Raw genomic sequence first — 24,971 nt, 5'->3', positions numbered from 1 at the left:
ACCAGGTGGAGTTCCAGGAGGCGAAACTTACCGAAGTGTTGGGAATCCCCTATATCTGGGTCCTCTAGAGTTTAAAAATCTCAGTCTTATCCACACTTGAGCCTCTAGCAATTCATCATTTGCAGGTCAGGTTTTCCTGCTTGGACAATTTCCCATGGAGGTTTCAGCCCCTGCGTTTCTGCTCTGGTCAGCTGTGATGCTCTGGTTCTGCCTTTCTGTGTCTCTAATTTGGGGGACAGTGGTTTCCCTGGTGACCTCACTTTTCTGACAGATCTAGGGAGAGTTGTTGGTTTTTCAGGTGTTTACTTGTCAGATAAATAGACCAGCAACTTCTAGGCTCCTTACATGCTGGGCTGGAAACCAGAAGTCTTTCCATCATCTTTTGCCTAACTTTTCTGTATTGGAGAAAATCCCCACATTGTAAGGCCTGCTTGCCAGAACCTATGAGTGAGAACTCAGTTCCCACCTTTCCTTGCAGCCAGGACGAAAGCGCATGCTCTAGCTCTGTCAGTTACATCCTCATGTGTGACTTTGATCTGGAAGAGAGCAACAGGAGGAAGCAGCTTGTGTGTGAAGTTTCCATGGCAGCTGACCTGACAGGGAGCCCAGGCAACCTGCTTTTGTTACGGATCTGAGGTAGATTTCTCAGCAAGTGATTCTGGGATATTTTTGGGCATCACTGGTGGAAGCTTAACCTCAAGCTGATTCTTCAGCCCTTCTAACAAGACTGACCATCCAATAGAATTTTAATAAACTGTTTTTCTTCTTAGCCTGTCATCTTTTATTGCTTATTTCTAAGTTGAATACCTGTTGGACCTCCTTGCCTTCCATTCATATTTGGGATTAGATCACACAGCTGTGTTCTCAGCTTACATTTTTTAAGAGTAGCTAATAATCACTACCAACAGTATCACTTTAGGATCCATGAGGTTTTTGTTTTTTTTTTCATTCTAATTAGTCCTCAAGATAACTTTATGAAATTGATAAGTAGATTTTGCCATTTTTCCCATTTTATAGATGAGCAAAGTAAAACTCAGAGATGTTAACTGACTTGTCCACGGTTACCAAGTTAGCAGCACACTGGGACCCAAATATTTACTCTAAAGGTGGGGATGTCTGCTTATGTTAAGGTGAGCAAGCATCTTTGTCTCTGTAAGAAGATAAAAATACAAACAAAAATATCTATTTCAGAAAGGCTCATATTGTCTTTTGTCAAATTTTTACCCTTGGGAACATTTAGTGGAATATTTGCGTTAGCTTAATAACAATAATAATAAAGTCTAAAATTAGTGTGGTTAAAGCTATTTTGGCATAACAGAACACACAGCTAAAACACTGCCATTCATTTCTTAACTGTTTTACTCTGCTCCTTAATATCAGAATTTTAATGATGATGGCTTTATAGTTGTTTAATATTTGTCTACAAGAGTACAGAGTTAAATCCAACACATTTCACAACCTACTGAATCCTTCTGATAAATATCTCCCGCAGCCCTGAAATGACCTGCTTGTGTAATTACCCAGTGGGTTAACATTTGTGATGTCTGGTGCTTTGTAAGTCAACTGTTGAATGATATGTACTTGTGGGGTGGATTACACAAAAATGTTGTGGTTTGAAGAATGCTTAACATGGCATCTTGTCTGTGTCCTAATTTATATTGCAGTAACTTTTTTCATAATTCCTGCTTTTTTATTAGAATTTAGGGAAACTGTAGGATGAAGAATGAATGACTCAGTGAATTCAATAAAAATTATTTTTCTTAAATTTGACGAGACACCTTTCTTTCTTCCTCTCAAGTTAATGGTAACTGTGGTTTTGGGGATTTCCAAACTTTCTTTTGCTATTACTGATGGTATCAATCAAGGTTCACTTTTGGAGAACAGAATCCACTCTAGCTGGGTTAAGCAGAGGGGGATTTATTACAGGGTATTAAATGGCTTACAGAATTTGTTGGGAAGGTGAAGAAGCAGACTTTAGGTTGAGCTCTCAGGAATAACCTCTAGAATAACATGCTATAGAGCCTCACAGCAGAGCAGGCCACCAAGAGAGTGGCTGCCTCTTGTGCAGTCATGAAACCACCTGCCAAATGAGGAGTGTTTCAGAACCATGCTGCCATTGACATGCGCAGGAGGTTCCCACTGGAAAATTGGACACTTCAAATGATGGTGCTTGCTAAGAAATAGCAGAAGTGTGGCTCCTAACTTCCAAATCTTTGCCTTTAAAACTTTGGTTTCTGAATTTCGCCCAACTTCATCTGATGGACGGCACCTAGACCACATAGCTGCAAGGGAGTCTGGGAAATGTATTTTAGCTTTCCAGTCTTTGCAGTACAGCAAGATACATGGGAAGAAGCTTCTAAGTTGTTAGGTCACATGCAGTAGTACTTTCCATTGGGATTCTGGTCTGCCTACTACACTTCCTTCCACAGGTACAAAAGACTATGCAGGAACATGTTTCCCTCTCTCTCCTTTTTCTGCTTGTCACTGCATGCCTGCCAGTTTGTATCTGTACATCGTTCACCGCCCCCTCCCACACACACACAGAGTAGCCTCCTTTTGATGAGCTGTCTCTTTTGTTTTTTATTTCATATCTAAAGTAAATAATTACTTCATGACAGTAGGGTTTTCAATGTAAGCCTGTGCTTATCTTGGTTTTCAGACCTTTCAGGTTTGGGAGGGTGTTGGGGGAAGTATTGTTGAGTGAATGCTCTGCCATGCAGTTGTTGAAGTAGCAAGCTGAGGTGAGGACCTTGGGTTCTAACCCAGTAGTTCTCAACCCAGCCAAACATTATGATCTCATGGGGCTGCTTTAAAGATAGTCTAATTTGATTGGCCTCTGGTAGGACCTCAGTATTGATAACATTTAAAAGCCCCTTAGGTGACTTGTATGTGCAGCTGGGGCTGAGAACCTCAGTCCTAATGAAACAGAATTGGACATTAGCTAAAGCTGTGGTTCTTAAACTTTAACAGCACCAGGGTCAACTGGATGACTTGTTAAACCATAGACTGCTGGGCCCCACCTTCTGAGTCTGATTTCTTAGGTTTGGGGTTGAGTGAGAATTTGCATTCCTAGGAGTTCTGAGGTGATGCTGATGGTCCAGTGACCTCACTTTGAGAACCACTGGTCTAAAGGGAGCTACCTATTTTCATTGCAAAGATCAGATTTCTACTGGAAGACTTCTTTAGCCAACATTTTTGGAGCACCTACTTAGTTTCCATTCTTTATCAGAGCTGGGAATGTGGAGAAATAAATTGCCTCTAGGAGATCATGGTCCTACATCTCTAGAGCTCACAATGTAAGAGGAGTGCTTTTCTTTACATTTTTGTCTTCAAATTAGTATCCCTCTTATGTAGGTTTTCTTATCATCTTACCCACCACCCTCTGTTAGACCTAGCAACTATTTTGAGTGCACAATTCTGTACCATTCTGATGTGTTAAAGTAATGAGAGCCCACAACTGCAGCTTGATTCCAATATAATAACACCAGTTTTAAAAACATTTATACATTTAGGAAATCTTTCCCGGTGTCGTCCTTTTTGCCTGCTGTAATTCATATTAAAGTGAGAGTGAGTTTATTTATCTTTCTGGTTCTCCTTGCCATGCTTCCCAGTACCCTCATTTTTTTTTTTAATTGATTTTATAGAGAGAGGAAGGGAGAGAGTGAGAGAGGAAGAGGGAGAGAGAGAAACATCAATAAGTTGCTTTTCATATGTGCTCCAACCGGAGATCGAACCCTCAGTCCAGGCATGTGCCCTGACCTGGAATTGAACCTGTCACCTTTCGGTGTACAGGGCAACACCCACCCAACTGAGCCATACTGGCCAGGGCCCAGTATCCTCTTTTTAAAACCAGCCATTGAAATTGTGTTATTGTTGGCTGTCTTTTTTAAAAATCTAAGATGAACCTAGCTGCTGTGTTTTGCAAATGCTAATTATAACCTATTTAAATTATACCTAATGTTGGTGTTGTGAAAAGTTTTACATGTTCAATGATGCTCAAATTTTGCCCTGTGGAACATAGGTTCCTGAAATTGACCTGAAATTTCCATACTAAGATTCAATAAAAGTAAACTCTCAATTTATGGAACAAACATATACTGCATAGTTTTTCCAATTCTGATTCCCTCTCCTTTTTCCCTTAAGCTTGATGTGGTGTGAATGTTACCTGCTTGAGTATAAAATTCTCTGTTGTATTGATTTACAAATAGTAAATATTTGTAGCAAATAGTAATATTTAGTAGTCATCTGCGAAGAACCCTTTTCCTCCTTGGTGATTTACTCCCTAACTATGTTTGAAAACCAGTTACTTTATTTAAAACTCTTGATATAAAAATTTTGTTTTAATGGTGGAATCTATTCTTATAATGCAAAATTAAGAGTAATGATAAAATCAGGAAGTTAGATTTTAAGACTAGAAGATATAAACATTGACCTGCTGTTAGTATATGAGAAAAATAGATATAATGATGGACATCTGTCTCCTGAAAACAATCTAAAGTTTGCAGAATCTTTTAAAGCCTAGTGAACTAACACTTGTCAAGCGGTGCTCCCTGTGCCTGCTGAGCAGCTATTCTGAGTTGGCTTAAAAAGGGAGGCCTCCTTTTTAAGGTTCCCTCTTGCCAGCTCATAAAACTTCCTGGGTATTGATTTTGCCACCAGGTAGAAAGAATCCATCTCAATGCTCCTTCAGAATCCTGGCACTTCTGACTGTCATTTTATGTTGTCCTCAGTGAAGCCATGTAAGTGTTCTTTACTGATACTGACACTAAAGCAAGAACATAAGAATGGGCAGTAGGAGAAGAAATGGAAATTTTGAATGGCCACACAACACTGGGGCAATAGATGGAGATAGCGCCGAGGTGAGGCCCAGGAGACTGCTAGCAGTTTTTCTGAATCCATTCCCTATTGAACTGTAGTTATCTGTACTTCAGTAGAAGGTGCCCAGGACCTAATTCACATTCCAGTGGGCCTCAGAGAAATTCCATAGTGATCATTAACTGTGCTGTACCTGGAACTTTGGGTCTGTTTTCAAGAAGTAGCCATCAAGGGGGTTAGGATAGCAGATGGAATGAAAAGTTAGGAAGACCTCAATGTTTGCTTAGAGCTTTGGTGAATGTTTTTGAAGACCCGTGAGGTGCTTCCTCCTCTCTCCTCCTGATTTCTTCCTTCTCAAGTTATGAGCCAGGTTAGACGTTTTTAGGAGTAAGAATGGTAGAATATAAACACATTTGGATAACTAATACAAGTAATAGAAACCATTTATTGAGTACTTTAACTGTTGGGGGATTTTGGTGCTAAGCATTTTATGTGATTGTCTCCTATCACCGCTCTAACCATCCAGGACTTCCTGCTTTATAGATGAGGAAAGTGGAGCTGAGAGGTCAGGGAGGTAGCTCAAGGTCACACAGCGGTAAGTTTAGAGGTCGGGCCTCCCCCAATCGAGGGTGGTCTGGCACTAAAGCCATGTTATTAATCACAGCACTGGGTGGACACGACACACTGGTGGTGTTAGGAGAAATTGGAAGGTTCTTGATTTCTAGGCATGTACTCTGTTATGTCAGTGATGAACACAAGTTAGTATGAGTGTGAAGCTGTATATAACAAGGATCAGTGCAAAGACCAGCAGTCAAAGATGGAAGATTTGGGGTCTGATTTCAAACACTTAGAAATGTAAGGACAAGTTGGTGCTTAATCTGACTTTGGGGGAAGTATTTGACCCTTTCTGAGTCTTAGGTTCCCGTTCTGTAAAATGAGGATATTAATATGCTCAGTCTCAGGTTTGCTGTGAAGATCCAATGAGGTGATAGTCATGGTTTGAAAACTATAACATGTTGTATACGCATTAGACAACATGACTTACAAGTGTTGAGTCACTGTATGGATTGTTTTCTCCTGAGTCGGAGACTCTGGGAGAGTTACAAAGTGAAAGCTTTGTTTCTTTCTCACAGAGGTGAGCACGGAGTGTGCATTTTGGGATCAATAAAGAGAAGAATGCTGCGGGAATTTAGGGCAAGAGAAACTCACTTGGAAAGAGCATTGCCCAGGGAAGGATTGTGGCATAGCGAATTAATTAGATTTCAAAGGATGTGGTATTCAGGCAGAGCAAGAATAGTTCATGCTGTGGAAACTTTCCTTTGCTTTTAAAAGGAAGAGCAACTAAGTACCTAGGGTCACCATATGTCTTTTAAGAAATGTTACTTATGGATTGTCTTGTGATGTGGAATTCAGAGGGAATTTCTCTGCTCTCAAAAGGTGAGGATGGAGGCATTTTTTTGCTGTCCTTTCTATTCTGCCTATCTCCGAATATGGACCTGGAAGGAGGGAATCTTCTGCAACCTTTAGGTCAGAACTGTCATCAATCTTAGGTTGGTTAGCAGTCTGTTTTCTTCCTCCTTAATTGAATAGCAAAGAACACTAACTAAATTCAGGATTTTTAAAAGATCACAAATTCGTATGGATAAATACAAGTACTCAGTTGAAATTAAAAGAGTTATCAGTCTTGCTTTGGGAAGGAAGGTGACCAACCACTGATTTCGAAAAAGTACCTTTCCCATTCCAGTGATTAGTTAATAAAATTATTCCTGACAGTGGTGGGCAAAGGAGCTCAGGCAATTATATACTTAGAGACAGAGAACCCATTGTCCAAAGATCTCAGAAGAGTCTTTGCAAACACACAGAAGGGATTTAGAACAATTTGCATAAATCTCCCCTTGGATAGCGCCGTGGCTCCAGTATTGGGGTGGTTCCAGGAACCCCTCCTTGGCTGTATCATAGGGTGACGCTGTGCTTGGTGAGAATTCAGTCTCATGACGGTTTTGCCAGCAGGATTGGGTGATGGGACGCTGAATAAGCCCACTGTTTGGTTCCACATAAGGACTCTTTTGTGTTGGCCTGGGGCAGCCATGTGCAAGTTTGTCTGGCTTTTTCCCCAATGATGTTTTTGGACTTTGTGGGCTGGAGAATTAAGCATAACACCTATTCTGAGCTAATCTGTCAAATTTTGCTCTTGAAAGGTAACCACAGCCCCTTGTATTTCTAGAATGTGGAGAATAATGGTCATATCTTTGGAGATCTTTGTCTTAAATGAAAAGTCTGGGAGAGGAGGAGACTTTGCTTGGCATGCCCAGATTGCTAGCGAGGCATTCACGCCTGCTCATGGTGAAACTGGGAAGTAATTCCCTTCTGCTTGTTAATATGATTTGCCTTGTTGATTAACTTCTTTATGAACTATCTTCTCTTGCACAGTTAACAAACAAATTGCACTTCAATATTTAATATGCCTCTATGAAAGGGGCATACACTCTGGAGTGTAGTTTTAAAACGCCAGATGATTACAGATCTGTTTCAACTTAAAATAAGAAAAGATATATGTTAAATACTACATATTAGGAGCTTTACCAGTTACTTGCCCAGAATGTTGGCATTCTAGAAGCCACATAGGGATTCTAATTTAAAATTCAGGGAGTATTTGTACTGGGGGGATTTACTGCTTTAAGTACAAAAATGATATCCACTAATTTCTGACCTGGAGTTTATTTTCTTTCGGTCGCTAGCTTGATTTCTCAGCTTTGTTCTAATAATATAAACATTTTTGTGTTTATTTATAGGTGGCTTTAACCAAGAGAGCAGATCCAGCTGAGCTTAGAACAATATTTTTGAAGGTCAGTATAAAGGAATCTATTTTGTTTCTTGTTTGATTTGTGTTCTATAACTTTTAAAGATTATTTTTGAGCAGCTCTTTATTTCATTATTATAGTTTTTAAAAATCACCAAAAGTATCTGTACTTAAGACTTATAAAAGAGATCCTTTACAATTATATCTATTAAGAAAAATGTATCAGAAACTTGTTGGTAAGTGTTTGTGATGGTTTACATTTTCATTTCTTTTATCTCACATGGTGTCAGGTATTGAAAAGGAGTTTCTGGGGGATTTAGTCTCACAACCCATTTACAGGATTGACTTTTGTGGTTTAATGGTAACGCTATTTCTCCTAAGTCGTTTAAAGCTCTTTGTAAACATTTCAGTAATCCTTCATTCATCCAGAAGCCCATCATCATCATTGTCGTCATCATCATCACTTGATTACAACGGTGCTGCCTGGTGCGGAGGCCTCAGAATGAGTAATAATAGATGTAGATCACAACGGACACCCTACCGGTTTATTTCCTTGTTTCGTCTAGTTTTGCCTACTTTGTGATATTGAGCAGTGAATGATTATTACTCTAATAAAAGTCTACTTCAGGTTCTAAACACTGAACCACTTTTAATGTTATTCACCTGGAATCAAAGTACTCAAAAATGAAAATGCCAGTTTTATAAAGGTAATTTTAAAGTATATGTGTATCCCTTTTCTAAACATAAACATTAAAAAAAGAGAGAAAGAACTCATGTATAAGGGCAACAGTGTAGTGATTGCGGGGAGGAGGGGGCTAGGAGGGAGAAGAGGGCATAGGGCAGATAAATGGTGATGGGGAAAAAATAAAATTAAATAAAAAACCCCAAATAAATAAGAACCAGGGATAAAAAGAAGCATGACAAAAGGCAACTGTGATGTCTATAAAGAGGACCAAGGCCTCGAATGAGAAACTTGATAATCTGCTGTGTACCAAGAATATATATCTTTGAAAGTTAATAATCTATATGCATCACTTTTTTTTCTTTTTTTTTTTTAAATATATCTTTATTGATTTCAGAGAGAGGAAAGGAGAGGGGGAGAGAGAGAGAGAAACATCAATGATGAGAGAGTCATTGATCGGCTGCCTCCTGCAGGCCTCCAACTGGGGATCGAGCCCGCAACCCGGGCACGTGCCCTGACCGGGAATCGAACCCCGATCGCCTGGATCCTAGGTCAATGCTCAAGTGCTGAGCCACACCCAGCCGGGCTGCATCACTTTCTCGATCAAAATGTGTTACTGTTAAAAAAATTTTGAGAAATCATGAAATTGGAACACCGAGATTATTTGATATTAAATATTTGTTATTAATTGATTTTTAGGCTGTTTATGGGAACCATAAAGAGTCTTTTTCTCTTAGAGATACACACTAAAGTATTTACAGATGAGATTATGATGTCTGAGATTTGCTTTTAAGTATTCCAGTTTTGGTGGGGTAGGGAGAAATGAGTGGGCAGTATGCTGGTAATTTTTGAAATTGGGAAATGCTGTATTGGGTTTATTATACTACTCTATTTGTATATGTTTGACCGTTTTTATAAGTTACAAAAATTGTAAAGATTCAATGAAAAAAACTTTGTGAAAGTGCTCAGCACCTGATTTGCATTAGATATTGATTCAGTAAATGCTTAAAATTAAGTAATTCAAATGCAGAGAGACAGAGTCTCAAAAAGAAAATGGTTAAAAATATGAGCCGTTTTGGGGAGAGGGGAAAAAAGAATCCATTTATAGGGAGGTTTGGATTATACGTAAGAAAGCAGAAATCTTTTATAAATTTGTTGTTGGCCTGAAAAGGACAAAGCAATATAGAGATTCTAAGGTAGAAAATGGTTGTGGATAATGAAAGTCCAGAAAACAGAAACGCTTTGCCTCTTACCTAGACTAGTGCCTGTTACTCTGCATTCTGGGCCCACCGTGATTGGGATGAAGTGTATGTGAGGGAACCTCATATTTGTAGTATGTGTATTTAAGGTCTTTACTGTAAAACTCTAATGATGTAATTCTGGAAGACCACTTGCAGAAGAGTGTGTGAGTGGGTTGCCAAAGAGCCTAGAAAAATGGATAAAGTTCATTAACTTCAGCTGGCAAAGTCATAATCATTCTCTGAACTCAAGACCTGTCTGTTACATATTTCTGTTTTCTAAACCAGCCGTAGTTGTGGGCATGCTTTTGACAGGAAAGGGAAACAACTTAGAGCGTCTCATAGATGGTGCATCTTAGATGCTTACTGGTCTTACGGCGTAATCCAGTGGAAAGGCTCCAGGTAAAAGCTGTGCCCACCTTTTGAGGCCACATGGCAGCTGGCGAGGCTGGGTTAAGATCCTGCTTTGGCACAACGTGTCCTTTCCAGATGCGGCATCTCATCAAATCAGACTGGTCAGGTAGACCCTAGGAGGGTAGGAATTCCACGCAGGGTTCTGGAACCCCACCTGTGGGGTTTCTGTGTGGGTGGGCCTGGGGGCTGGGGTGGAATCTTTGGGACCAGATAGGGAAGTGCTGTCTTCCCTGGGGTTGGCTAGTACTACCTGGCTTTTGAGTGAGAGTTCAGTATAACTTAAGAGTCCGAGGGTGTGATGTGGGGGGAACCGTCCCTGAAGAAAGCAGTGGTCAGCAGTTTCTGGAAGGGATTGTGGATCTGGCAGAGGTTCGGGTGATCTCATCAGGCCTGGGTAGTGCGGTACCAGCGCAAATCCTTGGCTCAGTACGCTGAGGCTCTCTTGTTTACCATCTACCGCAGGCGGTGTTGTGGTGGAGCAAGAATAGGAGTGAGGCGCCCTGGGGACTGTGCCAGGCACGTCTCTTCTGGGGCTGGGTTTTGTAGATAATTATGGATCAGCCATAAGCACTCTGTAAACCTGACTACTTTGCTGATTTTCTGACTTTTTTCTGATTTTCCTTCTGAATAAATATACCAACATTCTCTCTGCTAAACTAGTTAGAGGATTCTTCTGTAGCTTGGGGGAAGTTGAGAGAAGCTTCATTGTACCCATTGGACCAGATGTGCTGGTAGGGGAGTTGGCAGCTGTGGAGATGAGAGAGCCAGTGGAACCAAGAGAGAGAAGGAAAGAGGGGTCCTGGGTGACTAAAATGGGCCCAATTCTGGCTTATTTTATGTTTTTGAGTTAAAATGATTTCTGTTGTTTGTTCCCTCCCTCCCTCCCTCCCTCCCTCCCTCCCTCCCTCCCTCCCTCCCTCCCTTCCTTCCTTCCTTCTTTTTGAAGGTGTTTACTACATGTTAAGTGTGAGGTGTGGGGTATATAAAGATGTATAAGTCATGGCTTCTACCCTTAACTATCTCACTATGTGTGTTTAAGTGTTTCAAAAAAAGGAAAAGTTATCATATGGCTGATAAGCAGTATATAGCATTAATTATCAGGAAGGTGATGAGGGGCTAATTACGTCTTCCTAGAGAGAGTCATTAAATTACAGTTGGTGGTGCTTGAGCTGTGCTGGAAGATGAGTAGGTGTTTATCAAATGGAGAAGGTAGAGGAGGGTTGTGGGACAAAGGAAGAACATTCTGGGCAAAGGAACAGCATGTGTAAGGCAAAAAGCTATAAGAGTACCAGGTGTGTGGAGTGGCCTGGAGCATAGGGTCTTGGGCAATGGTACTAGAATGGTAAGTAGGGCAGGACTTGATGTAGAACATGGGTGTAGAAATCAAAGTCTAGGTGTGGTCAGTTTTGCTCCTAACCGAAATGTTGACATGAATTTTTTGTCTGCCTCACACTTTCAATGCTGCTTCATGTTCGTTTAAACAGATGTATATTGAGTCCTTACAGTTTAAATAAAACACTAGGAAACTTTGTGGTGAGTGGGATGTGCAAAATAGGTATAAGTAGTGACCATGTCTTACAGTTCAGATTTTATACCGGAGATCAGATTTACAGGCAGGAAGCAGGTAAAAAGAACCGCAAGTCAGCATGCTCAAGGGTCCCATGTGTGGTTGAAGCCCATGCCACAGGAAATGGAAGGAGGTGGGGAGTGGTCAGAGAGGGCTCCTTGGAGATGGAACTCGAGGAGCCTGGCGATGAGTGGGAGCTGGGGAGGCACACAGGAGGGCAGCCTAGGCATTCTTGGGAAGAACATTTGAGGGAACCTGGAGATGGTTTGGGAGCAAACAGCTTCTCCGGGTTGAGAATTCTTATTTATTCCTCAAATCTTTATTTAAATTCAACTCTGTGCCAAGGATTTTGCCAATTATTACACGGTGTAGATGACAAAACTGAAAGATAATTGGGAGTTTGGCATTTCTGCTAAACAGTGGGAAGCCATTGAAGGTTTTCTCAGTAATCCTGTGATACAGGAAGATGGACTTGAGATTTTATTGGTGCAGCAAGGCCATGAGTTAGGCAGCCATGGATATAAGATGTGAGGCCCTAATAATTTGATTAGGGTTGTGGTAGCAGGGGGCATGGAGAATGGGCAAGTTAAAGACGTTTTGAAGGACTATTAGATGAAAACGACTGATCTGTATAAATATGACCACTGGATCCAGAGCCCGAATGCAGGGAGGTTGCCGCTAATATGAATGGGAAACCAAGGAGGAAAACATTCGCTCAGAGGAGAGCAAAGGAAGTGATGTGTACTATTTGGAAGTATAGAGCTGGAACTAGCTGAATACCTATAGAGTAAGACTTCAAAGGCTGGAAGACTGAGTAAAGGGACTAGACAAGGGAAATAGACCACATCACAGATTGTTGTAATATCTAGTGAAGTGCACTTGGGTTTTTATAATTACCCTTTCTCAACAAAAGCATAATATGTATTTTAAACATTTTTGTAGGCAAATCTGGAAAAATTGTTAATTCAGGTTTTCTGAAAAACTTTTTTCTCTGGCAAAACAGTTCATAGTCATGGATGACTATTTAAAAAGCAGGTTTATATAAAAAGAAGTAACTTGTGATCCCAGGAGGAGATACCTTCATCTCTAGCTGTATTTGGATGAATACATCCATCCACCCATATTTTTCCATCCATCCATCCATCCATCCATCCATCCATCCATCCATCCATATTTATTATGAGCAATCGGCTCAAGCCATTTATTATAGAGGCTAAGATATTCCATGATGTCTGCAAGCAAAAACTGGCGATGTAATTTGTTCAAGTGTGAAGACCTGAGAACCAGGGAAGCTGATGATGTAAATCTCAGTCCGAGGGCCAGAGAAGATATGTCCCAGCTCAAGCAATGGGGCAGGAACAAAAGCAGATTCTTCCCTCCTCCACCTTTTATTCTATTATGCCCTCAGTGGGTTGGGCAATGCCCATCCAACACCAGGGAAGTCATTCTAATACCGAGTCCACAGATTCAGATGCACATGTCATCCAGAAACACTATCACAGCCACACCCACAAATAATGTTTAATCTGGGCACCCCTTGGCCCATCAGGTTGACAGAAAATTAACTATCACATTTAATATACTGGGTTGTACAAGGAATCATAAAAGCCTTCCTGTTGCATAAGTATATGTTTAATTGTATTAAAACTACCAAAAATTGTTAAGGAGAGAGGCTCAGATCACTTGTAAAATCTATTCCCAAAGAAGAATTAAGTAATATTTTAAAGATGTCCTGGAACAGTCAAGAGATGAGGTGGAAAAAACTAACGGAGGATCCTTACCTTCAGCCACTTACAAACAGAAAGTACCAATGTATTGAAACTTAAAGGGAAAAGATAAACCTGCTTTTAAAAAAGCTAAGAAAATGTGGGTGAATCTTTAGTCTTTTTTTTCCCCACAATATATTTTATTGATTTTAGAGAGAGGACAGGAGAGGGAGAGAGTGAAACATCAATGATAGAGAGGGTCATTGATCAGCTGCCTCTTGCATGCCCCCTGCTGGGGACTGAGCCCACACCCTGGGCATGTGGCCTGACCCAGAATTGAACCGCAATCTCCTGGATCATAGATTCAGTGCTCAACCACTAAGCCACATAGGCAGGGCTGAATCTTTAGTCTTGAGATGAGGAAGGATTAGTTTCTAAACTTAGAAGTAATGAAAGAAATTGCAAAGGAGAAAAAACCCTACAGACTCAATTTTATGAAAATATCACACTGGAAAAATATTTTCAGCGATATGATAGACAAAGCAGGGAAAGGGCATGTTTCACACTGTTGGGGGGAGAGTAAATTGGTACAATATTTTCTGGAGAGCAGTGTGATGATAACTATCAAGGGCCTTAAAGTTCCCCTCCTTTGACTCAATAATTTCTCTTCCTGGAGTATAGCCTTCAAAAATTGCCAGGAATTTGAACAAATATTATATACAAGGCTGGTTACTTTAGCTTTATTTAAAAATTCTAAAAAACTGGAAATAATCTCAATGTCTGTTGGTGGGAAAAGCGTTAAATTGTATTTTTAAATAAATTAATTTATTCACCACTATGCACAAACATAGGTGTAATTCTAATTATAGTGTTGCTGTAATTAGCAGTGACATTTCCTTTATATTTGTCTTGTTTTAGGCTTAGTTGGGAAAATTAAAATAGAATTCTACATTTCCAAAAAAAGCTGAATTTAATGCTAACTGAAGGATAGTAGGATTATTGAGCCATCTTTGAGGAGTTTTTTTGGGTTTTTTTGTACTATGATAAAAAAATGTTAAACAAAACCCAGTAATATAGGACATTTATAAATTGCTTATTGTGTGTAGGGCATTGCGCCAAGTCTATTACACTATTATTATTTTACTTCTAGCATCAGCCTTATGAAGCAGGCAGTGCTCTTATTCCCATTTTGTAGGTGGGGAGCCAGAGGCCCCGGAAACTAGTTACTTACCTGAGGTCACACAGGTGCTGACACGAGGCAGAAACAGAGCTGGGTGCAGCCCAGGCCCAAGGAACTCCCAAGCCTGATACTGAGTATCTGAGCAGGAGCTTATCCTGCATTGCAGTTAAAATGTGGAAATAACAAGTGACTTTTTAAAACAATTTTAATCGGGCTTAACTCTGGGGTTACAGAGGGAGCAGAGGTGCTGTCATCGTTGTATCTCACTTCACTCTGCCCCCCATCTCTGTGGCCACCAGTATGGTTCCTTGTCATCCAGCATTCCCTGTTCTTTGTGTAGCTCATTGTCTTCCCCCTCTCCCCCATGTCCCCCCAAATCACTGTTCTGTCCCCAGGATCAAGAGGCCCTTTCCTGCTCCATAAGGATAACATATGATCCCCAGGTTTTTCCTCAGTATTTCCCACAGCCCCTGGGGCTCCGTGGAGCAGGAATGAGCAGGCCCCACTTACATGAGCTGGAAGGTATCACACTAAAGGCCAGACCCGGGGAGCGCTGTGTAAAAGCATCGCATGCCACCTAATTCTTACTGACCATTTCTGCTCTAGAATGAAGAGGACACTACTAGAGCAGCATTTCATACCCGCTTCCATAAAATCCCACGGGAAGCCATGCCGTTCATGGTCTCTTTTCCAGCTCAGCCTGTTTGTCACCCTTTCTTGCATCAGTGATGCCGTTGAAGCAGAAATGGGCAAAATAATTAGGTTGTATCCATCCATGACTTCTAATTAATCCTAGTTTTTACAAAAGCCCTGTGTCCTTGCTAAAAAAGAAGACGTAGGTTGTCTTTCCAAATTTCTGTAAACCAGATTTTCTCAACCTCAGTACTTTTTACATTGTGGGCTGGATCCCACTGTTGAAGGGGGTCATCCTGTGCATTGTACGACGTTTAGCAGAACCCCTGTCCTCTATAAGCTGGATGCCAGTAGCATCCCTCTCCCCAAGTTATGACAGTCAAAATTGTCTCCAGACACTGCCAGACGTCCCCTGTGGGGGAAAATAAAGACAAATGGAAGAAGCTCAGAGCTGCAGAATGCCACCCCAGAAATGCAGGTAACATACAGAGAAGGCTCATTCTCGATGATTGTACTCGGCTATTAGGAGACATTGATGTTCGTAAGCTGGACGATCAGGCTAAGCTGCCCCCAGTTGAGAACCACTGGTATAAACCTAAAACTTGGCAAACTTATGTTTTTTTCTCTGAAGTGATGGAAAATAACTGTCTTTCTGAAGAGAATATTATCATATCTGATATTTTATCCTTTGAGAATTTTCAGCTTTTTCACATACTAATCTCATGATTGTATACTTTTGAGCATAAAATCTCTCTTCTCTCTTTTTTTAAACAGTATGCAAGCATCGAAAAAAATGGTGAATTTTACATGTCTCCCAATGACTTTGTCACTCGATATTTGAACATTTTTGGAGAAAGCCAGCCTAATCCAAAGACTGTGGAGCTTGTAAGCGGTGTGGTGGATCAAACCAAAGATGGGTATGTTTATTTTTAATGATCTCATGTAATATTTTTGTTTGAAACAGCTCTCCGTTGCTTTAATGATTAGGAAGTCACTGTGTACACTTCCCATCTCTTAAGAGCATTTTCTCTACCTGCTACAATTAATACATTATGTTAGAAATAATAACTTTAATATTTCCTTCGCATTCCTATCACAGTTCCCCAAATATACACACAATGTTATGTGTGTATTTTTTGATATAGTTTAAAGAACTGTTTATAGTTTCACAGAACTGTTGTAGTTGATGAGTGGTATGAAGATATACCAGAGTGTTTGTATGTATGTTGATATTTTTCAAAGCAGCTATAAAAATTGTGAGTAAATGTAAAACATAGCTCTAAGAACATAACTTTTCTATAATATTTCTCTCTGCTCCAGTAACTTTTAAATCAAACATGTGATTAAATGCTACTAGTAACAGACAGAATAATATGATTCCAAATCCCCATGAAAAGCGTTCTAACAAGCTGGAATAGAAAGACTGAACCTCTAAAACTGAATTGGACACTTGGCAAAATGCCTTTGGATTGTTTTTCCTGCCAGTCTTCTCTGTTTACATTTTTAAAATGAGTCTTTCCTAAGCTGTATAAGATTGCAGTCGGCCTTTATCACAAAGTGCAGAATTTTGGGCTCCGAACTCTTGCTAATACGACACCAGTGTCGCCTAATAGCCAAGTATAATCTACAGGAACCAGCCTTCTCTATATAAACTGAGGTAGACCCAGCCTTCTGCCCTCATGCTTGCCAGCGCCCACCGCCTTTGACAGACTGCAGTTACCTGCCCTTCTGGGGTGGCTTTCTCTAGCTCTGCGCTTTCATTTGTCATGTGTCTGATTTTTCCAGGTGCATTGGTTTGAGATACAGTCTGAGTGAAATCTCTAGATGTACTGTGAGTGCTGTCAGTTCTTACCAGCACTTCCCTTTTCTTAGTTATCTCTCTGTTGTCCCGTCTCTTGTGGAAATCACCTCCTCTAAAATGAAGGTCTTGCAGAGTGGAAGGGAGTGGGGAGGATATTGGCAGTTACATTTCCTGTCATATCCTGGAAGGTTGCTGGGTTATGCCTTCTCTCTCTCTTCCAGTAGCAGTTATTTGGGTTACTTCTGTTTTCTGTCTCCACCCCCAGGTGGAGTCTTTACTTGGTTGGAAATTGTCATGTGTGGGAGGCCTTTGTTCTCCCATAGGGCCTCTCTGGGTGGTGCAGGGAGAGGCTGAGATATATTTCATACTAGTCCAGTGACACAAAAGCTAGACAGGGCATAGATTTATTCTAGCAAACATTCTTTTGAAAAAATTTGGTTGCGTCCACACCTTCTGTGCTCATGATTCAGAGGAAGGGCGACCAACATATGCAACGTAAGTTACCTGACTCAGTGATTAAGGTCAATTTTATTTTCATACTTGACAGTTTAAAAAAATTTTTAAATGTATCTTTATTGTTGACAGTATTACAGATATACCCCCTTTCCTGATCTGTTGATCCCCTCCACCCCTCATCTGCCCCCACCCCCACCTCCCGGGCCTTCTCTACGGAAAAATTGGAAGAAGAATGCAGTGAATACCCAATATATGCCTTTCATCTAGAGTGACTGATTGTAAACATTTTTCCATCTCTCTTCTCTCCTTTTACATTCACAGTTTCTACACACAAACATGTACACACATAATTTCTTTTTTGGCTGGACTATTTAACTGTAAATTGCAGCCATCAAGAGACGTCATCATTTCATTTCTCAGAGTAAGAGCATTCTTCTACACAACCACTACACCATTTGTCATACTTAAGAGAGTTAGCAGTCATGTCAAATAACATCTGACATCTAGTCCATATTCAGATATACCAGCTCAGTCTCTCTCCACCTCCCATCTCAAACGCTTCCTTTTTTTTTTTAAATCCAGGATCCAGTCGAGGTTTTCGTATTACATTTAGTCGTTATATCTCTCTTAATCTAGAACAGACCCTTTCCTCTTGCTGTTTTTTTCATGACCCTGACTTTTAAAATCCCAGCCCAGTGATCTTGTCTAAGGTCTCACATCTTAGACCTTGTCTGATTCTTTCTCCACACCTGCCTGGATTCATGTTAAACTTTGGGGTGCGGGTTAGGAGAGATTCTGTACTACCTGTTGTATCTTCCCAGGAGGCATGCTGTCCCAGCATTGATGATGCTAAGTTTGATCAATTGCTTATGGTGGTATGCACTAGATATTTCCATTGAATGGGGACTGTTTTTGTTTTGTAATTAATAGATGGAATACTTTGAGAATGTGTGGCTATCCTGTTTCATAGAAACCTTTCACCCAGTAGTTTTAGCATCCACGATGATCCTTTAGTAAATCAATTACTCTGGGGTTTGAAAAATTGTGATTTTTTTAAGTCCCGTCTGTATTGTTTGCCATTTTTTGGTAAAGAAAAGCTTTCTTACCTCCATTACCTTTTCTTTCTTTACCTTTTATATCAGTACAAATTCATGGATTTCTATATTTTAAATTCATTGTATTATAATCTCTTACTGTTATTCCCTTATATGCTAAAATTGTCCCAGTGTGGTCAGTGGGTGTCCCTTCAAGCTGGCTGGCTCCTAGTCCCAGTGTGGCTGGGTGTCCCTTAGCCTTTGAGTGCTCCTTGCTTTTGGCAAATAAGATGTTTTAGGGTCACCTTGGATTTTTCCTGTCTCAGACCTGGAATTCACTCTTTTCCTCTAAGAAGCCCTGATTCTTTTTAATTGGGAGTGGTGCTTAGAAACAAAGAATTGAGGGCTGCCTTATTGTTACTAAGGTGTTACTGCTGCTTCTCTGGCTTTTCAGGGAAAAGAGCTGGGAAATATACTTTAAAAAATCAGAAGTTCATAATGACATTTCTTACTTTAACTTAACGTCATAGCATTTTTTTGTCTTGTATTTTCTCTCAGTGAGCATTTTGGTTTTTAATTATATTAATATATTTATGAGCATTAATTTATGGAATTGTAACACCTTCTAATGTACTTTACCTTCTTTTTCATCCTTACCCCCATTAACACATACTTTTTCTATTTCTTTTTACATGTACTCTCGAAAAATATAGTCTTAAATTCATTAGATGCAACAACATAACATACATTTTACCTATAGACTATGACATAACATATGTGTTTTTTTCAAAAGCTTATACCAGAGCTGAAATGTGGGTTTCGTTTTCTTGGTTTTGCAGATAAGATAACTCAGGCACTCAGCAACCGGGCAGTTTTCTGCCAAAAGGTGTCCAGGCCAGTCTAGCTCCAAACCTTGGCCTTTCCAATGTTCAGAACTGCCTCTTCTCTCATAATCTCACAACCCTCTTTAACGTGACATTTTCTTTTGGGTGTTGTATTATCTTAAATCCCAGTGTTTCACTGTGACAGAGAAAATCTTAGGTGGCATCAATTTGTTGCCCTTGGCTAACTTTTTTTCCCCAGTTGCAAAAACATTATGAAGAGTGAACACCTCAGTTTCGAACGGGAAAGCAGCCACCCATAATCTCATCTTGACACAGATATTTTAAACTTTTTAGTATCTTCCGTGATTTGTTAACCTGTACCAATATTTTTCATAATTTGAATTTATTTTGTTCTGTGTTCTTTTAGACTGTATCACTTTTTACATTTCTCTGTGCTATTCACATTAACAGTGCTAAGTAGTTTCATCTTTTTCTATCAAATTAATGTACCCTATTTTGTGAAATTATGCCCTTATAGAGTTATTTCAATTTCTGCTTTTCTGAAATAGGTAATGTTGGAGTGAATATCTTTCCCTTTTTGTTTAATAACTTCCTTAGAAAGAAATTGGAAGAGAAAGATTCCTTGGTCTAAGGGTAGAACTGTTTTATAGCTCACCATATATAATGTGATAATTCTTTCCAAAAGGACTGAGCAAATTGTGAAACTTATCCAAAGTATTTAAACTTGCTGAGCTAGTACTGTGGAGCCAGTGTTCAAGCCTAGGCCTGTCTAAGGCCCATTCAGGTGTTTGTGTGCCCTTTTCCCTGACCCTGACCCTGACCCTGACCCACAGCTCCTTACTTCATAAGTAGGTATAACCATACATCTGTTCTCAATGGAAAGCTGTAAGTGCCTTTGATTCCCCTTCCTTTCCCTTTCTTTGGAAGCATAGCATTTGTCAAATTCACAAGTCACAAATCATTGTCCCAAATCAACTACTGTTCCTTGAGTCAGTGTGACCACAGAGATTAGAGTGACGTGGCCACAAGCCAGGGACACCTGGGGCCCCCAGAAGCTGGAAGAGGCAAGAAAGGATTCTTCCCTAAAACATCTCCCTTTGAGGGGAGTGTGGCCCTGCTGGCACCTTGATTTCAGACTTCTGGTCCCCAGAACTGTGACAGAATAAATTTCTGTTTTGTTAAGCCACCCTGTTTGTGGTAATTTGTTATAGCCACCGTAGGAAATGAATACCGTCATATAGCTATTTTCTCCGAAGAATTAGAAAGCCTGTGGTTGCAAAGAATGTATTGAGGATAGAGACCAACCAGTCTGATCCCCCAAAACAGCTTTGTTCCAGTGGCATGGTAGGTAGCTTTTGGCTGGATGTAGGCATTTTCTAGGCAGACACCCCTGCACACTGGTGCACACTGTCTCCATGAGGGCACGACCCCCTCCTGAAGGCTCATGTGTAGGATTGGGCTGAACTCTGGACATGGAAGTTAAACACCTGGGCACTGCATGGACTTACAGTAATGGGATCCTGTTTTTCTGGAGCACTCTTGATTCTAATTTAATATTTCATGAGGTTGGGACTTGGCCAGCCTTCCATGCTGTGAGCTTCTAGCCGCTGTTTGAGAGCCTCATCTCTGTGCCTGCTCTGTGCTGTATGTTGAGGATAACTAGTCAGTGGAAAAACTGTCGTGCCCTCTTGGAACTTATTTACTGGAGCAGGCAGCTGTTAATCCGAGAACCACAGAGAAATGTGAATTGATGTGATAAGTGTTATGAAGCAGAAACATGGTGCGAGAAACAATGAAGGGGGCTTCGTGCTGACTGGGTGGTCAGGCATGACTTCCCAAGGAGGAGTGACATTTGAGCCATAGGAGCTGGGTGGGTGATGGGGAGTGGGGGACAGAGGACAGAGCATTGCAGACAGGGACCAGCAGTTTCAAAGGCCACAGTCACATTCCGAAATGCAGAGGCTGGCATGGCTGGAGCGTGGAAGGTGTAGGGCAGGGTGGTGGGAGAGCTAGGCTGTGCAGGACTGTGCAGGAACTTGTACATCACATTAAGGATTTGGGGTCTTTATCCTAAGAGCACTGGAGAGCCATCAGAGGAGAATTTGAGTCAGGGATTGGCATGACTTGCCTGTGCTACAGCAGACTCACTGTTCATGTTCTTGGATTTCACTGGTCCCCACCCCTCCCTTCTAATTGCCTGTTGTATTTAGTTCCCTGAACTCCACTGTTTTAATAGACTTAATTATGGGTGTACTCATTTTGTGAAGCACCTTGAGGGAAATGAGAGGAAACGTTGAATGCCCAGGTTTGGAAACCTTTTGTTTAGTGGTTGTCTTGGGCCAGGAGAGCTTGTCACAGCATCTTTTGGGGGGAGGGGGGGCGGGGGCACAGGTCCCTAAAGCCTTCTCAGGCCCTCTTACCGTAGCTGAGGAGTGTGGATTCTCTACTTGCTGTTGGGTTTGTTTGTATGGTTTTTGATGTGTCTTTTAGATTTGGCTTTCTTTATGTTTTTGTTTAAAATAGGACTGAAGCTTTCTTTGTTTATCATCTAAGTGTGATTCGTTTTCATTGTTCACACAGTTATCTTCTAAGAAGATAAGAATAAAAGTTGTGTGTGTATCCCTTTGCGTAAACTTATTTCTATTCGTTGTTTGTTTTTGTTATTAACGAATGTTTTATTAGAGAGGTCTTGGGCTCAAAGGCTGTTTCCGGAAGCTAGTACCTGATCTCCTCACCTGGGAAGACTGAGTGGGGCCTGAATAAGCTGGAGGTGTTGGGTGCCTGGCCTCTGGGGCTCAGGATGCTCGCTGCCCATTACAGGTCCAACCCCTGTATTGAATCCCACTCCTGTACGTGTGGAGTGGGCACTGGGTGGCTCTGGTATCTTGTCAGTTTGCTAGGATCACGGACAAATTTAACACAGAAGCGTTTTCTATCTCAGGTTTTATGCATGGGGTGAGAGGTCTATTTCTACCTTTGTACTCCATGGGAAAGCAAAAGCTGGCTCTTCTTTGCAAAAGGGGATGTAAGGAATTCTGGTTTCTTAATGACAAGCTGACATGTCCAATCTCCTCCTTATCAGCATCCATTTTGTTGAATCAACATGGCAGCAGTGGGATCAGCATCCGCAAATAATTCCTTTCTATTCTGAGTACAGGGAACCAGTCCTGGGACAAGTCCAGTTTTGGGACAAGAGGAATAAGGGCATCGGAGAGGAAAAGACCCAAAAAAAATCTAGGGTTTCAAAATGGGTGGCCATATAAATAAAGTGCGTTTTTTGCCTTTTCCATGTTTGCTATTTATTCTTCTGAGAGGGAAAAAAATACAGCCTTTTAAACACTTCACAAGGCGGAGGATCATAGGATGGTGTTGATGATAAAATCATTTTTATATACCTGTTTTCACTTTGGGAGGCTGTCACGATGAAATCCAGGCCTTGGCCGCATGCTGGGAGTTAATGAGGTTTACAATTGGCAATGCTTAAAGAGTATTAGGGGAATGTATTTAAACATCAGCAGTTCACAGGCTGAAATGCTCATCCTCTGTCAAATAGGGTCCAGAAGCAATATGAGGAGGCCTTTCACTCTGCTAACAAGGAAAGTTTCCTGCACTTATGGGGTGGACACAGATTTTAGATAAACACACACAATTCATAAACTATAGAATTAAGCAGAGGCATCTCTTTATTTTTTAAAAAGGAACTTGATCATAATCACCAGCAGTCACCTGCAAAGCTTAAATTTTCTTCTTAGTCATCAGACTCCCAAATTAATCTCCCAAAACAAAAAGCCTCATTAGCAGCTCTCATTGAATCAGTGTTATTTTTTTCTTTCTCTCAAGGTGTCTGATTAACCCCCTTTCTTTTTGCATTACTCACTTTGTGTTAATATTTGATGCCTGAAATCATAGGGGGGTGCGTGCAATGTGGTGGCTAGACACTGTCTGCGAGGAGTAAATTAAAGAGAATTCTTAAAAAGGTTTGTATTGTGTCGCTGGTATATTAGACAACCTTTAGGAATGTCAGGTGCCTGGGTTTATTTTTCTTTTTAATTCCAGAAAGGATTGATTAATGACGAGGCGCTGATTTCACTTCTTATTCATATGTAGGATAGCCGGCCTCCTCCTGCCCCTGCTTCTCCCATACAGAGAGTTTTGCTGTCAGGGGAAGGTGAAAAATGGGGCCTTCGCTGGAGGGGGAGGAAGGTGAAAGAAAGATCTTTTTAAAGTGGATAGATTAAGCGGCATGTATGCTGATGGGGTGACTCTCTGGACCATGGAGAACTGACACTGGAGGAGAGAAAAGGAAGACATTCTAGTGTATTGTCTGCAAGGGGGTAGCCTCTTGTGAGAAATCGGAGAGGTCATCCAAACAGCTGTTCTCAAAGTGTGGGCGGGGGGGGGGGGGGCACCCGGGAGTCTCTGAGACCTTTTCAGGGAGCCCGCGAGGTCAGAACATTTACCTGATAATGTTAAGTTGTGATCTGCCTTATTCACTGTGCTGTATTTGAACTAACCGATGGGTCCTAAAAGCAACGGGTGGTAAAACTCCTGGTGCCCTAACACCGATCAAGCCAAGCCAGGTCTCAGCAATGATTATATTCCTCGCCAGCCATTCCCAGTGACAGCGGTAGTGACGTTGAGGATGCTGATTCCTTTTCAGAATGTCCTTGAAGAAGCAGTAAAAATTAATGGTTTTTATTAAATCTCACCCTTAAGTACGCGTCATTTTAGAATTCTCACTGCCCTGTGATGGTTGTCTGAGGAAGTGCCCTTGAGCAGTTGTTTTGAGTTGCTAGCTGAGCTACTCATTTCCCATTTCATGGAACATCGTTTTTATTTGAAAGACTGAAAATGTTCATGTGACAGCTTCCTGATACTTAAAGACTTTTCTGATATGGTTAGTGGTGACATTAATGATGTGATTTTTTTTTTAATGTAGTGTAATGAAGATCTGCGTAACTTGGAAAAACGTATTTTCCAGCTGACCAAGACCTGGTGCTATAATTTTATGCATGGGGTAAAAGGTCTGTTGAAAGTGCAGGGTAGGCCCATAGGTTTTACTGTAAAAGAATGGAAAAAATTCAGCGATACTATTTCAGATTCCACATTGCAACTGATCTTTAAGAAACTACAGCTTGTTAGGATTTGGTGTTTTATCATAGAAGAATATCCACAATGATCTAAAATGGCTATTAAAATATTTTTTCTTTTTTAACTATGAGTCTATGTAAGGCTGAAATCCTCCGTGTCCTTCAACCAACACAGCATATTACAACAGATTGAATGCAGCTGCCTTCCATTAAGTCAGACATTTAAGAGATTTGCAGAGACATAAAACTGCCTTTTTTCTCACTTTGTGTTTTGTTTTAGAAAATAGTTATTTTTTCAAACAGATATGTTATTGATATTGCCATATAATGGTTGGGGGATGGTGTGGAAGAGGCAGTGAGAAGGAAGGCGTAACCTACCCTGCTCCTAAGCCTGTGCATCCCTGAACTGCACAGGAAAACCCCTCACTGCTTAAGGGGGGGCTGCAGAGGAAGCGTCCTCAAGGAAGAGCCAGCTATTGGTTAGCAAGAACGTGGAGGGATATTTAGAAGATTCCTCTGAAAGCGATTTTCCTTTATCAGACAGATTGAGGATGAGTTTTGCTTATCGTGAACTGTGAAATCTTGAGAGCACAGTGGAAGGATTTCTGGGGATGGTGAGAGAACAGGGCAAGTGCAAAGCCAGTGGGGATTAGGTGTGGGTGATAAAGGGTAACCAGGGGGTCTTGGGTGGCTAAAGCCAACATGCACGG

The 24,971-nt window shown here is 40.9% G+C and overlaps 1 protein-coding gene across 3 annotated transcripts in view; it reads left to right on the top strand.

The window, feature by feature from the left end:
* SLC25A13 (solute carrier family 25 member 13) overlaps positions 1-24,971 on the top strand; it is a 169,167-nt gene that overhangs the window by 15,644 nt on the left and 128,552 nt on the right. For 2 of the 3 annotated variants that reach the window (XM_081146688.1, XM_081146687.1), the window contains exons 2-3: positions 7,608-7,661; positions 15,810-15,952. In XM_081146688.1, the coding sequence (XP_081002814.1) occupies positions 7,608-7,661; positions 15,810-15,952 (197 nt within the window). Of the gene's footprint in view, positions 1-6,326; positions 6,366-7,607; positions 7,662-15,809; positions 15,953-24,971 lie in introns of those variants that run through there. The other variant, XM_081146689.1, reaches the window with a different exon arrangement.

Source organism: Miniopterus schreibersii, assembly GCF_964146895.1.
Source record: "Miniopterus schreibersii genome assembly, chromosome: 9".
Taxonomy (NCBI): Eukaryota; Metazoa; Chordata; class Mammalia; order Chiroptera; family Miniopteridae; genus Miniopterus; species Miniopterus schreibersii.
Note: the sequence above shows the minus strand (reverse complement) of the source record. Positions and strands in the feature narration are given on the sequence as shown.